The sequence below is a fragment of the Pteropus alecto genome, unplaced genomic scaffold, assembly GCF_000325575.1.
Source record: "Pteropus alecto unplaced genomic scaffold, ASM32557v1 scaffold101, whole genome shotgun sequence".
Classification (NCBI taxonomy): Eukaryota; Metazoa; Chordata; class Mammalia; order Chiroptera; family Pteropodidae; genus Pteropus; species Pteropus alecto.
Genome location: NW_006432945.1, coordinates 8,727,231 through 8,739,642, shown reverse-complemented (window position 1 = coordinate 8,739,642; position 12,412 = coordinate 8,727,231). Strand labels below are relative to the sequence as shown.

Below are 12,412 nucleotides of genomic sequence, written 5' to 3'. Positions count from 1 at the left end.
GGGGACGCTGGCACGGCTGGGACAAGGCCATCCTAAAGATGAGCCGTGATGAGAGTCTATCAGGCAGGCTTGGCCTCTGAAAGGGGGAGCAGAGAGCCCAAAGGGCGGTGGGGGATGGGGCGGGCTAGGCTGAGGAGGAAGAGAGGAGAAATCCCCTTTCTCACTTCTTGGTTGGGCCCAGCCAATAGTATTTTAAAAATTAGAAAAACTATCAAAAAAACAGCTTCTTATTCCTGTAATAACTCTCAGACTATAGGAATTGTTCATACCTGAGTAGTCCACCGGTCAAAACTGAACTGTTCTGTTGTTCTAGGTTGCAGTATTTGGAGGATCCTGCTTGCTTGTTTCCGCATTTTGATGTCGGATTCATTTCCCACATTCCGAAGGATCCTAAAGCGGCTGAGGATGGAAGAATTGTCATGGTCCATCTCTCCCACCCCAGAAAGAGAAAACTGTTAGATCCCAGGTTTTAATAAAGTAGTAAAACCACATCTTTAAAAGTTCTGCATGACGGGAGAAATAGGCATCTCTCTCTCTCTCCCTCTTTCTCTCTCTCCTCTCCCTTCTAGTTCTTCAGAAGACAGAACTAGAACCCAGAGAGGTTAAGTTACCACTCCAAGAACACACAGCCAGGAAACGCCGAGCTGAGGAGAAAGCTGGGTCTACTGATTTCCAGTCTGACTCCTGCCCTTACCACCTCACTGCGATGGGTAATTTTACATGTCATCTTGACTGACCACAGGGTACCCAGCTTAAACATTATTCTCGGTGCCTGTGAGGGTGTTTCCAGGTGACACTGGCATTTGATCAGTGGACTCAGGACATCAGATTGCACTCTCCAGTGTTTTCTATGGACATATATGTAAATGCTGTTTCTCTAGAGAACCCTGACTAATACACTCACTCTCTCCGTTCTGGAAGCCTGTGACGTACGCTCGTTTTACTTACGTCTCCCAACTCCAAAAAAAAGGATGATCCAACAGGTCACTCAGATGGTCCTTCACATTTTCCCCAGGGTGGAAGAGGCGATGAATGAGGTCCCGAATTTCTTTATTTGAAGAAAATTGAATCACTTCTTCATAACTTTGAGTCTTCAGTGTCTCAAAAGAGATCTCTCCCCTCCTTACCACATATAAGACCAGCAGTCCAAGGGCCTGCACAAAAGCCACTAATCAAGCCAAAGGTGCTTATGAATTATCACTCTATTTGGGTTACACTGGAACGTGTGATAAAGGCTAGGGGCAAATGGAAAAATGGCAGGAATCTTGAGGAGTCCACAGCTGGTTAGGGAGAGAAGACACAGGTCTGTGCATAGAGAAATCTTCAAGGCAGTATGTGGTCACCACGATTTAGGTTTCTAAAGGTAATCCTGGCCCAGAGTTGTCAGGGAAGACTGCTTTGAGGCAGGAAGATTTGAGCTGGACCTCAAAGCATGGACGGAAATTAGATAAACAGGAGAAAAGAAGAATATTTTAAATAAGGGGGCTGCCAGGGGCCTGGCCAAGAACTGGGACTTTGCGCCAGAGCTATGTTAGGCAGCAGGTAAAGGAGCCGGTCCAGGTCTAGTGGGACACAGTGACAGCCCCAGTAATTAGTCCCTGGCAGGGAAGAAAGGCCTAGGAGGCCAGCATAGGAACACCTGCACTGGGCAAGACGACAGTCAGGGAAGGAGCTAAAATCCAGAGTCACTGAGCCATGAAGGCCGGACCAGGGGATGGAGTGCTCTTGAAGGTTCAAGGCTCTGGAGAACAATCCAGGAGGAATCTGCCCTTGGGCGGCAGAGGCCAGGCTCTGTCTTTTCTTAGAAGAATCAGTTACTTCAGGATCTTCACCTTTCGGGCCAAGTGTAGTCTCTTTCTAGCTGTGGATCAACCTTATCCTGCCCAGGTATTTCAGAGGGCTTTCATCTCCGGCCCTTTTTGGAATTTGAATGGGGCAAAAAGAGAAATCTTATTTACTTTGTCCTGAGACAGCAAATTCCTCCTGCAGAAATTTTGGAGCTGTTTTGGAGATACCTCTGGAGGTAATTTGAGAAAAGGTGTGGAATGCTCAATTTATTTACTTACTAGCTAATGGAGAGAGAGCTCCAAAGAGGCTCTAAAAGAAACCACAGAAACAACAAACTCCGCACCAATCCAGGGACAAGCCGTTGTTTGCAAGGGAGTGAGGGCTCTGAGCTCTGGGGAAATACCTTGAAAGTTCTTTCCTTTCTGGTAATAATAGTAACGTCCTCTAATTGGCCATAGGAAATAAGGTAATAAATGAAAAAAGGAAGCAGAAAGATAGAAAAGTAAACCAACTGTAGAAATTACCTCTAGATCACTCTTGATTTCCTGTGGCTCTCCAGCTCGCTTGACGCTTTTGTCAAAGTCTGCCAGGCGAACAGCATTCTTGTAATCTAAGGGATAGTTTGTAGAGGTGCATTGAAAATCCTCATTCTCCATGTTGTGGGTAATTCATTTAAATAAATACGTGACACAACATGCAATCCATCATCGCTAAAGAAGGCGGTAGTAAAGCTTATATCTGCATTGTTGCTTACTCCTCAAAACACTGTCCTGTGTACTGTGTCATTTGACCTATTAGGTATCTGCCAATGGCAGGTCTTACATTTCCTTTTTTCCAGGCCAGGGGGTGGGGAAAAATTTAACCAGCACCTCATTCATGTAATTCCTAGGGTCAAAGAGTACAGATTTGTAAAGTAGCCATTGGCAGAGTTAAGGTGGCATCCTATGGCTACGGAACAACTAACCAACAAGGCTCTAAATCCAAGACCACCTTAGCATGCGCTCCACCAAATCGAGCCTGCTAGCCGCAGCCCACCATGACATTGTAATCAAATATCATGGGTCAACCATGTTCTCGTAATGCGTCGTGGCCTCCTTGCCCCCTTCCGATCTTTCTCCCTCAAAGGAAGCCACTGAGTCCTCAGAAAGAGGGATACATGGGTGCGAATGGTCAGGAACAAGATGACGGGCAAGTCAGTGATTCCTGCCTCTGGCTTGAAGGAGTCTGAGAAGGAAGGCTGGGTAACCTTAGAGAGAATGATGGCCATAACAATTGTACGATTCTCGAGACCCCTTTTATTCTGAACTTCAGCATCAACATTGTGTGGAAACCCAGAGATGAACAAAAATGAACCAATCAAATTATTCAGCAGGTGTTTGGTGAGGGGGAAGTGATGGGGAGAAGAGAAACACAGTCCTAGCCCTAAGGGATTTAGAGTCTCGGGGTGAGGAGACTGATACTAAACAAGTCATTACACAGATAAACATAAAATTAATTGCAATTTTGAAAATGCTAGCCAAAAGTGCAGGGTGCTCTGAAAGTGTGTTATTACAAGAGTAGCTACAGGGCTATTTAGGGGAGGATGAAAAGTCTTCCTTAAGGAGGAGACACTTAGAAAAGATGAATCGAGTTTGGATAGGTGAGCAGAGTTGGAAAGAGGGGATTCCAGCTAGGAATTCCTGAGGCAGACTGGAACCTGAATAATTCCATCGTGACGGAAAGAAGGCCCCAGTGCCCAGAGAAGAGGGACGAAGTCAGAAAGTGGCCTGCAATGGTGTTGAAGGGGCTGGCGGGCTACAGATCATAAACCACAGATTGTTTACAGTCATTTGAACCGATAAATTCCAGTTTAAGCCACTTTGAGTGGAGTTTTCTGCCATTTTAAATGTGAACACTTCACATCTCTTCTAAAACTTGATTTTTTTTTTTTATAGGCTCCATTTAAAAAAAACTTTTTAGATGCAACAGACATCGTTAAAGTGCCATCAAAAATGGCAAATGCTTACACTTCATTTCTGTACTTATATAATCACGGACTGTTCACACACAGTCGATGAACAGAGTTCGGACGAAACCGGCCAGTGACTCAAGAACCTTATTCCTTTCGCTCTGCTCTTCATCGTCATCACAGTGATATCATCTAGGATTAATAATTTTTTAACGTTTATTTTTAAGAAAACTGCACATGTTTAGGTTACTTAAAAATCTATTTCTTCGATCATTCTTGCTCCTTAGGAGTCATTGCTTCCGCTCACGTGATCTCTCTCCTCCTCAGGCGTATCGTCCGGCACTACTTCCGTCTAAGGTCTGTGGCTAGAAGGTTTTCGTGAATCCTTGAACGCTTAAAAATGCATTTCCTTGGACTCACATGTGAAAAATAATAATCTGGGTGCTGCCTCAGTCAGTTCTGGCTGCTGGAACAAATTACCATAGACTGGATGACACAAACCACGGAAATTTATTTCTCGCAGTTCTAGATGTTGAAAGTCCCAGATCAGCGTGTCAGCATGGTCAGTGTCCTCACATGATGGAAGACAGCTAGCTCTGCGAACTCTCTTTATAAGGGCACTAATCCCATCAAAGCAATTTGAGAAAGACCAAAACTAAAGGCATTACACTCCCTGATGAAAAACCACAAAGAATTACAAAGTATAGTAATCAAAGCAGTATGGTACGGGCATAAAACCAGACACACAGGCCACTGCAACAGAGACTAGAACGGAAGAGTCCTCAACACACACACACACACACACACACACACACACACACACACACACACACACACAATGGTAGCTGTGTGAGGTGATAGAGAAGTTAACTAACCATACTGTGGTAATCATTTCGCCATACATACGAAAATTAAAAAATCACATCGCATGCCTTAAACTTACACAATGTTATGTCAATTTTACTGCAGTAAAGCTGGAGAAAAGGTATCTCTGATTGTGAAAAAAAGGCAATCATTCCACTCATGAGGACTCCACCCTCTTGACTGATCCCCTCCCAAAGATCCCATCTCCAAATGCCATCACATTGGGATTAGAGTTTCCACATATAAATTTCGGGGGAAACACAAATATTCATTCCATTGCAGCTGTTAAATAGGTTCTTTCTCTTTAGCTATTGCTTTTTTGCATCTAGGTTGCTAATGAGAAAAGTCTTATGCCAATGTAAATCTGTTTCCTATGCACGTAATTCGTTTTTTTTTCTTGGTACCTTTTGAGTTTTTCTTTTTTCCCTTGATATTTTGAAATTCCTTTAAGATGTGACTCAGCGGGGTTTTTCTCATTATTTATCCTCAGCTCTTGGCGAGTCTTTTTGACATGAGAACTGTATCTATCTTTAGTTCTGGGACAGTCTCAGCGACTTCTTTTTTAATATTGCTTCCACCTCATTCTCTGTCTTCTCTCCTTCTAAATGCCTATTAGAACTTCCGGTTCTGATTTATGACTCTAATTTTTCTTTAAGGCTTTTCCATCCCTTTATGCTTTTCTGTTATCTCCTAGGAGATCTTCTCAGGCAAATCTTCTTGTTTGTTAATATAATCTTCAATCCGGTGTTGAGATTTTAAATTTTTTATTTTCGAAATTCTCTTTGGTTCTTGACACAATGCTTATCCTTGCTTCTTGGATGAAATAACTTATCTTTGTTCTCTGGTTTTATTAATTATATTTATTTTAGAGCTGCGTTGTCATTACTCAGTATGACAGACTAGATAAATACCCTTGTCCTAATCCTGAAATCTGTGAATATTACTTTAGAGACGCGAAAGGGATTTTGCAGACATGATTAAGAATCTCGAGATGGGAGAGATCAAGGTGGGTTATTGGGATGTGTCCTAAATGCAATCACATATATCTTTATACAAGGGAGGCAGAAGGAGATCTGAGAACAGAAGAGAAAACAATATGACTGCAGAGGCAGAGATTAGAGTTCCACAAGCCAAGGAATGCTAGCAGCCACCAGAAGCTGGAAGAGGAAAGGAGCAGTCTCCCCAATGGGTGCCCCAGGGAATCTGGCCCTGCTGACACCCAATGTGGGGCCAGAGGAACTGATTTCATACTTCCGGCCTCCAGAACTGTGGGAGAATAAACGTCTGTTGCTTTAATTCACCAAGTTTGGGATCTTTTGTTTCAGCAGCCATAGGAGACGATCATGCTCGGTTAGCTATATTTCTTCGGGTGTAAATCCTTCTGTTTCATGCATCTCTTCCATGGTGTTGGCACTCCTTAAATATCTTAAGTGATTTTTGTACTGTAAGCCCTACTCTGCAGCTAAGAATCCCTGATGCCCTGTGAGCTGCTTCTGTTAATGCCACCCAACAGAGGAGGGGGGCAGAGGGAGTTGTCAGAGCTCCTGCTTTGCATTTTATTCAGTAAAACTCGGTAAGCAGGACATGCCACTTAGCAGGGTGCTTCGGCAGAAATCTTGTGAGTTTAACTGCCCTTTGTTTCTCCTGAGAACACCAACCACCCAGAGCCTCAAGTAGTACCCCTTTCTCCAGACAGATAGGCCTGTCATAGATTCTCGGTCCCTGGGGAGGAGGAGGTGAACAGGGTTTGATCATCTCAGTTTCGACTAATGCATTAATCTGCCTGTTAGCTGGTCCTTTGTCCTCTCCTGCTTCTGGCTTCCATTACCCTCGAGCGGTGCTGCTTTGCACTCTTGCCACTTTTTTGAATAATATTTAGCTGTGGCTTCCTGAATTTGTTCTGGGCTCCCGTGATCTTCCTAATCCCATCCTGTCCATGTTTAATCTATGATTCTTCAAAGATTTTGTTCTGCAGAATCTTTTTTTCTTTTGATCTTGGCTGTGAATTCATTTAAAAATCTTTTCCTATCATTTTGGGGGTTTAATACAAGGAATAGTCTGCAGTATATGTTAGGTTCATCTTGAGGCGGAAATATAATCAACTCTTCATTATTCAAGTTTAAGAATGGAAGAGGCAGTCTAAAAAAGCCAAAGAATAGGTAGTCGCAAGTTACTTTTCTTTAGGACATGATATATGACCCTTTCGCGTCAAAATCAGTGGTTAGAACTGGGAAGGACCCCACCCTTGGGTGATCTCGAAGATCCTGACTCACTTGTTAGACCTGCACATATTTCTGGCCCTTATCAGTCTTCCCGCAATGTTGCTTAAAACCAAGAAGGAGAGTCACTAGCACCTGTCCTCAAATTAAAACCCAGATTGCCATTGTATTCCTATGTGTACCCTAAATAGTGTTCTCTGCCTCTCCATCCCTGAACCCTCCTCCTGCCCTGTTCCCTTACTCTGAGCTTAAATCTCAATGCATATCTGTAGGTTAGGTATCTGCTTCTGCTTAGCCCTCTAGACAAGTACCTGACCTTTGTACTCATCTGTAAGTATAGGTCACTTGTTTATTTAACACGCTGCACTTAGATCTCGTAACAACCAGTAACAACCACACGGAGGAGGTCTTATCAGGCTCACATGAGGAAACGAAGGCTCACAGAATCAAGTGACTTGACTGAGGTTACAAGGTTACAAAGCTACAAAGTAGCAGGGCTAGGCCTCAAATCTCCCTAAAAATGGCTAAAGCCAATGTACTTTCTACAGCACCACATTGCCTCCCGAGACGTGACACTTAGCTCTGCTTGTTCCTTTTCGTATGGCTTTCGTGTATTTTGTTTTTCATTTGGACGGGGAGATGCTGACTTGTTCTGCCTGCGTGGAGTCTGTTGCACTGTGTCACATCTTGTCCTGGCATTCCCAATTTTCACCTCAGTTTTGCCATTAAGTTTCACAGTAACCGCCACTTTGTCTGAAGGGACACCCCTTCAGGGTTCTCCAGTTGAAGACTACTCTAGGAATCCAAACTTCTGGAACTGGCTCTATGCAAGACATACTTTCATATTTGTATTTGCCAAGGTCAACGTGAGGTTAGCTGGTATTCCATTAGCATCCGCAACCTCCATGTGGGATAAGGGTAGCAGGAGAGATTGCTTTGTGGTTATGAATTTGTCGCATTAATCCTCAAACTGAATAATTCGTGTTTACTCTAGTCCTTTATTATCTGCAATGAAAATTACTGCCTTTTGTAAATAAAGACCCCACGATTTCTTAGAGACTATTGGGACTCACCTATTAAGATGTTCTGTGGCTGCAAGTCCTGGTGAGTGAATCCACAGAGCAGGTGTAGCTCTTCAACAGCCTTAAATATAGATAAGAGGATGTTTCGAGCAAACACATCTTCCTCATTTTCTACGGCCTCCCCTCTGTGCTCAGCCAAGTGCTTCTCCAGGGTCTGCTCACAGAGGGAGATGCACACATACAGACAGCCCCTGTAGCTCTCGCTCCCGTAGAATGTCACCAAGTCACTGTTCGCCCGGATGCTCTGCAGACAGGAGACTTCCTGTTGTCCACGTGTGCTGTCCTCCCAGAATCGCTTCACTGCTACTTCTTGCTTTTCATAGAACCCCAGGTAGATGCCCCCTTCTGAAGTGTCAGCAACTTTATATCCTTCATCAATAAAGATCTTGAGTTTGCCAATCATAGAGCGGTATATCCTGTGGAGCTGTTTCAGGGCCGGCCCCCAGCGTGAACTCTGAGGTTTCCAGTCTTCAGTAGGAGGGTGAAAACCTTCTTTGGCTCCATACTTGAGAAGGAGCTTTACGAGGCAATTGTCATAAGTGCGCCTGGCCATCATAACAAGATCCCCACAATCGGTGCTGGCTCCGTGTTCACACAGCAGCTGGACAATTTCCTTCAGTCTGAGTTCAACAGCCAACAGCAATGCCGTTTTGCCCTCTCTGTCTGTTTCATTAACTTCTATATGTTCTTGTTCTAGAAGCATCTTTACCAGATCAGAATTCCTCTTTTCCACTGCCAGAATCAGGGGTGTCTTCCCTTTCTCTCCCCTCACATTGACATCAACCCCGTGGTCTAGCAGAAGGCGAACGATGGCCTCCATTGTCTCCTTAATGGAGTTCTGAAAAGCATGGATCAAAGCATTTCTGCCCATGTTGTCACAGGCTTTGACATCTGCCCCCATCTCATCGAGGAGGATCTTCAAGACCTCTACATGTCCATTTTTAGCCGCATCCATGAGAGCTGTGGCCCCTCCTTTCCTAATCTTCCTTTGATCCTCCTTTGTCTCTCGACCCAAATTTACCTTTGCTCCATTCTCATACAGGAATCTTAAAGCTTCAACCTTACCATAGCAAGCGGCTTCCATGAAAGCTGTAAAGCCATTATGGTCATACTCATTGATATCGGATCCTTTAGAAAGGAAAAGTTTGAGCAGTTTCACATTTCCCACGATCCCAGCAACAATGAAGGGAGTGGCCCCATTATTCTTCCTCAGACAAGGGTCAGCGCCATGACGCAGCAAAAGGTCCACAATGTCCTCCTCGGAAGTTTCCACCGCGTTAAGCAGTGGTGTCCAGCCCCCGTCCTCGTCCTGGAAATTGACATCAGCCCCCTTATCCAGTAGTTGCTGGACCAGCTTAATGTCTCCTTCTTTAACAGCTTTTATCAACGAATGATTGTCGTGCCCAGAAGTCTCCCCACTGCTGGAGGGTGTGGGTCTCTCTTGGGGGTTGTTGTGGCTCTTGGTCTCCATGATGGTAAACACCAGTGGTTACAACTTTTTGTCTTTCTTTGAGAAAATGAAAACTTATCTTCTTGGCACTTGATCAGAGAAACACGGAGCTCTAAGAAACTCTTGTCACGGTAAACAGGGATGATTCTCTCACTTCCCGTCAGCGGTAGGAGAAAGGACAACACTCTTGGTGTCTTCTGATATTTCTCCTCGAGGCAAAAAGGGTGCTTTGTAAGTATTTTATAATAGTGAGAAAACATTTGAATTAGAGAAACTAAGTTTACTAGCAACTTTTTCAAAATACACCTACTTATTATAGAACTTTTAAATTACAGAATATTATGAGTATATATAAATTAAAAATAAGAAAATTATTCCTCTATAATCCCATTGCCCAGAAACACACATTGTTAATATTTTAATGTATTTCTATAGAATTTTAAAAATATTTGGGATCTTGCTGCATAAGTAACTTTGCATCCTTCTTCATTTCAGGCAATGCCATGCTATAAATAATTTCCCATTTATACAAAGCCTTTTAAGACATTTTAATGGCTGTGTAATATGCCATCGTATGTAGTTGTTTCGTTTCCCTATGGTAAGCAGTTTTTAAAAATAATTTTTAAACAACTTTTTTAAGTAAGATTTTTTAAACAATTCTAAATAATGTTGCAGCAGATTTATCTTATTTAGCCTGTTTTCTTATGCGAGATCTTATTATAGATTTCTTATGAAGAACTGAACGACTGGTCAGAGGATATGATCTTTTTTAAGATTCTCAACGTATACGAATAAATTTCTTTCAAGGTCATATAAACACACTCTGACTAGAAGTAGCCTCTTAAAAAAAACCAACCAACCAAACAAAAAAACCCAGAACCCTCATTGAGTAAGAAAAAAATGTAGCTCTGTCAGTTTGCGTTCCTTAGACCACAGGAAGTTTGGTCACTCTCGGTGTGTTCAGCGGCTCTGCGTCCATCTTCCGTGTGCACCGTCCGCTCCCACTTGAAGGAGGTGACAGTAGTGATGGGGCGTAGACTTGGCCTCAGCCAAGACAAGCGAGGGCCCCTGGCTGTGTTCGCTTTAGGCCGTTATTTCCTAATTGTGTAATTTTAGCTTGTGGAGTCTCAATTTTCTCTTCCCTCAAACGGGGACAACAATAAACACGGTCACCTGTATAAAGTGCATTAAAGTTGGTAGGTGTGGCAAATATTAGGCATTCAATAAATGGTGGAGCTAATTATGTCCCTTACTGGAAAAAAAAATTAACGAATCCTGTTGTCCGCATGAATGTGCATAGACATACTACACGAATAGCAAACCTGGGAGTGTCGGTTGAGTTCAACTGTCCTCAGTCAATTCTGAGCAATTCAGATCCAATTCAAGCTTCAGACAGCACCGAACTGTTAGCTGAATATTCATTTCACTGCAACTGCTACAAAATTCCCATAGCAACCATGTTTAGGCAATCTCACCACTCTGTCTCAAAGCCTCCACTCCCTGAGGTCTAATCAATTGTGCTGCATAAGCACAGTCACCCGGCAGTGAAATCTCTGAAACAAATGTTTGTAGAGACAGTTCCTGTCGGAATGGCTGGGAGACAGGCCGGTCTAAATAAAGGAGCAGAGTGGCAAAGAGAATCAAAGAAACCGTGAGAGAAATATCAGAGTACAGAATAAAGACATCCCAGCTGATGCACCGCAAGGGACGAGCCTGTTTTCAGTTTCGTTTTCCCCGTGTCAACGGAGGTGAATAATGTGTGGCAGAACCTCGGCGATCCTGGGAGATCTCAGGAAGAAAGGCCGCCTGAGGCAGCTCTGCCCCTCTTTCCAGCCCCTATGTCCCATGCCCCTTTTCACCTCCAATCCCCAAAGCCCAAGGAACCCTTTAAAGAAAACGAGCTTTACAGCTCTCCTCCTCCTTCTCATCGTACCTTCCAAACACAGACGCTTCCTCTTATTTTTCGTCAGAGCCCGGTCTTCAAATACTGTTGCCAACAGGGAAATATTTCCTTCTGAGCAGTCACAGAGCCAGCAGGGTGGAGCCAAAAAAAAAAAAGAAAGAGTGACAGGAACTAAGGGAGGGGAAACTGGCCCACGCCCTCCTTCAGGCTGGGGCAGCCTGTGCAGAGAGTGCTTTCAGGCTCTCCAGAGAAAAGTGGTGGTTTTATGACTGCTGGCGACCGATTTGATGTCCACGGTCATGCTGCTCACCCTTCAGGCTCTCAGGTCACAGCAGCAGCTCCATTCTTACCACGTTTTTCTAAAATCCCTATCTTCCTGAGGGAAATTAATGGAAAATAAACATTTATTGAGCACTATGACTGGCACTATGCTCATGAGTCACGTGGTCCCAGTTAACCGCAAACAATGAAACTGAGGCTCAGAAAGCCAGTAAGCCCAAAGTCTAAGCTCTGTCACTCATCTGGGTGCACTTGGCTCACCGTTCTCAAAGGGGCACTGGGCTGGGGTTCTGGCAGCCGGTTTTCCAGCCAGAGCTGCGAGCCTTTAGCCGAATGAGCTCGAGTGGGTGGTCTAACAATGTGGGGCCTCGGTTCTCTTGTGTTGTATAATTTTTAAGGTTCCTTTCTGTTCTTCAAGGTCTGTCCTTGATCATTTTCCTAGCACCGAGCTGCATACTGTTGTACTGAATGCTACAGTAGGAAACATTCCTATCTTCAAAGAATATCCAGTCTTGCTGGGGAGACAAACTCCAGAGAGGGTCATGACTAGTTAGCGGAACATGGTCACGTGATGTTCACCTGTGTCTGCCATCCAGACTCTGGACCTTTATCGCCTCTTATACCCCAGTGACAGCCAAGACTCTGTCTCTAGCCTTAAGCTTTCTGTTGAGCTTCAGACCCGTAAAACCTGAACATGTCTTAAGCAGAAACCATCACCTCTCCCTAAATCTGCTCTTGTTCCCCCGAAACGGCACCACCACCTGGGTGCTACTCTTCATTCTCATCCCAATGCCAAGTCTCCTACTTTCATCTGCAAAGCAATAACTAACCTCAGCCTTTGTCCTTCCCTATTGCAAGAAACCGATGACTCACTTCCTA

At 44.0% G+C, this 12,412-nt stretch overlaps 1 protein-coding gene across 7 annotated transcripts in view; it reads right to left on the bottom strand.

The window, feature by feature from the left end:
* RNASEL (ribonuclease L) overlaps nt 1-11,408 on the bottom strand; it is a 14,747-nt gene extending 3,339 nt beyond the window's left edge. Inside the window, exons 1-6 of one of the 7 annotated variants that reach the window (XM_015586296.2) lie at nt 11,285-11,406; nt 10,674-10,786; nt 7,893-9,578; nt 2,313-2,398; nt 949-1,154; nt 270-399 (exon numbers count right to left, since the gene is read on the bottom strand). In XM_015586296.2, the coding sequence (XP_015441782.1) occupies nt 270-399; nt 949-1,154; nt 2,313-2,398; nt 7,893-9,372 (1,902 nt within the window). In that variant the 5' untranslated portion in view covers nt 9,373-9,578; nt 10,674-10,786; nt 11,285-11,406. Of the gene's footprint in view, nt 1-269; nt 400-948; nt 1,155-2,312; nt 2,399-7,892; nt 9,579-10,673; nt 10,787-11,284 lie in introns of all 7 variants that reach the window. The other 6 variants (XM_015586294.2, XM_015586295.2, XM_015586297.2 and 3 more) reach the window with 6 other exon arrangements.
* Between the last annotated feature and the right edge of the window lie 1,004 nt (nt 11,409-12,412).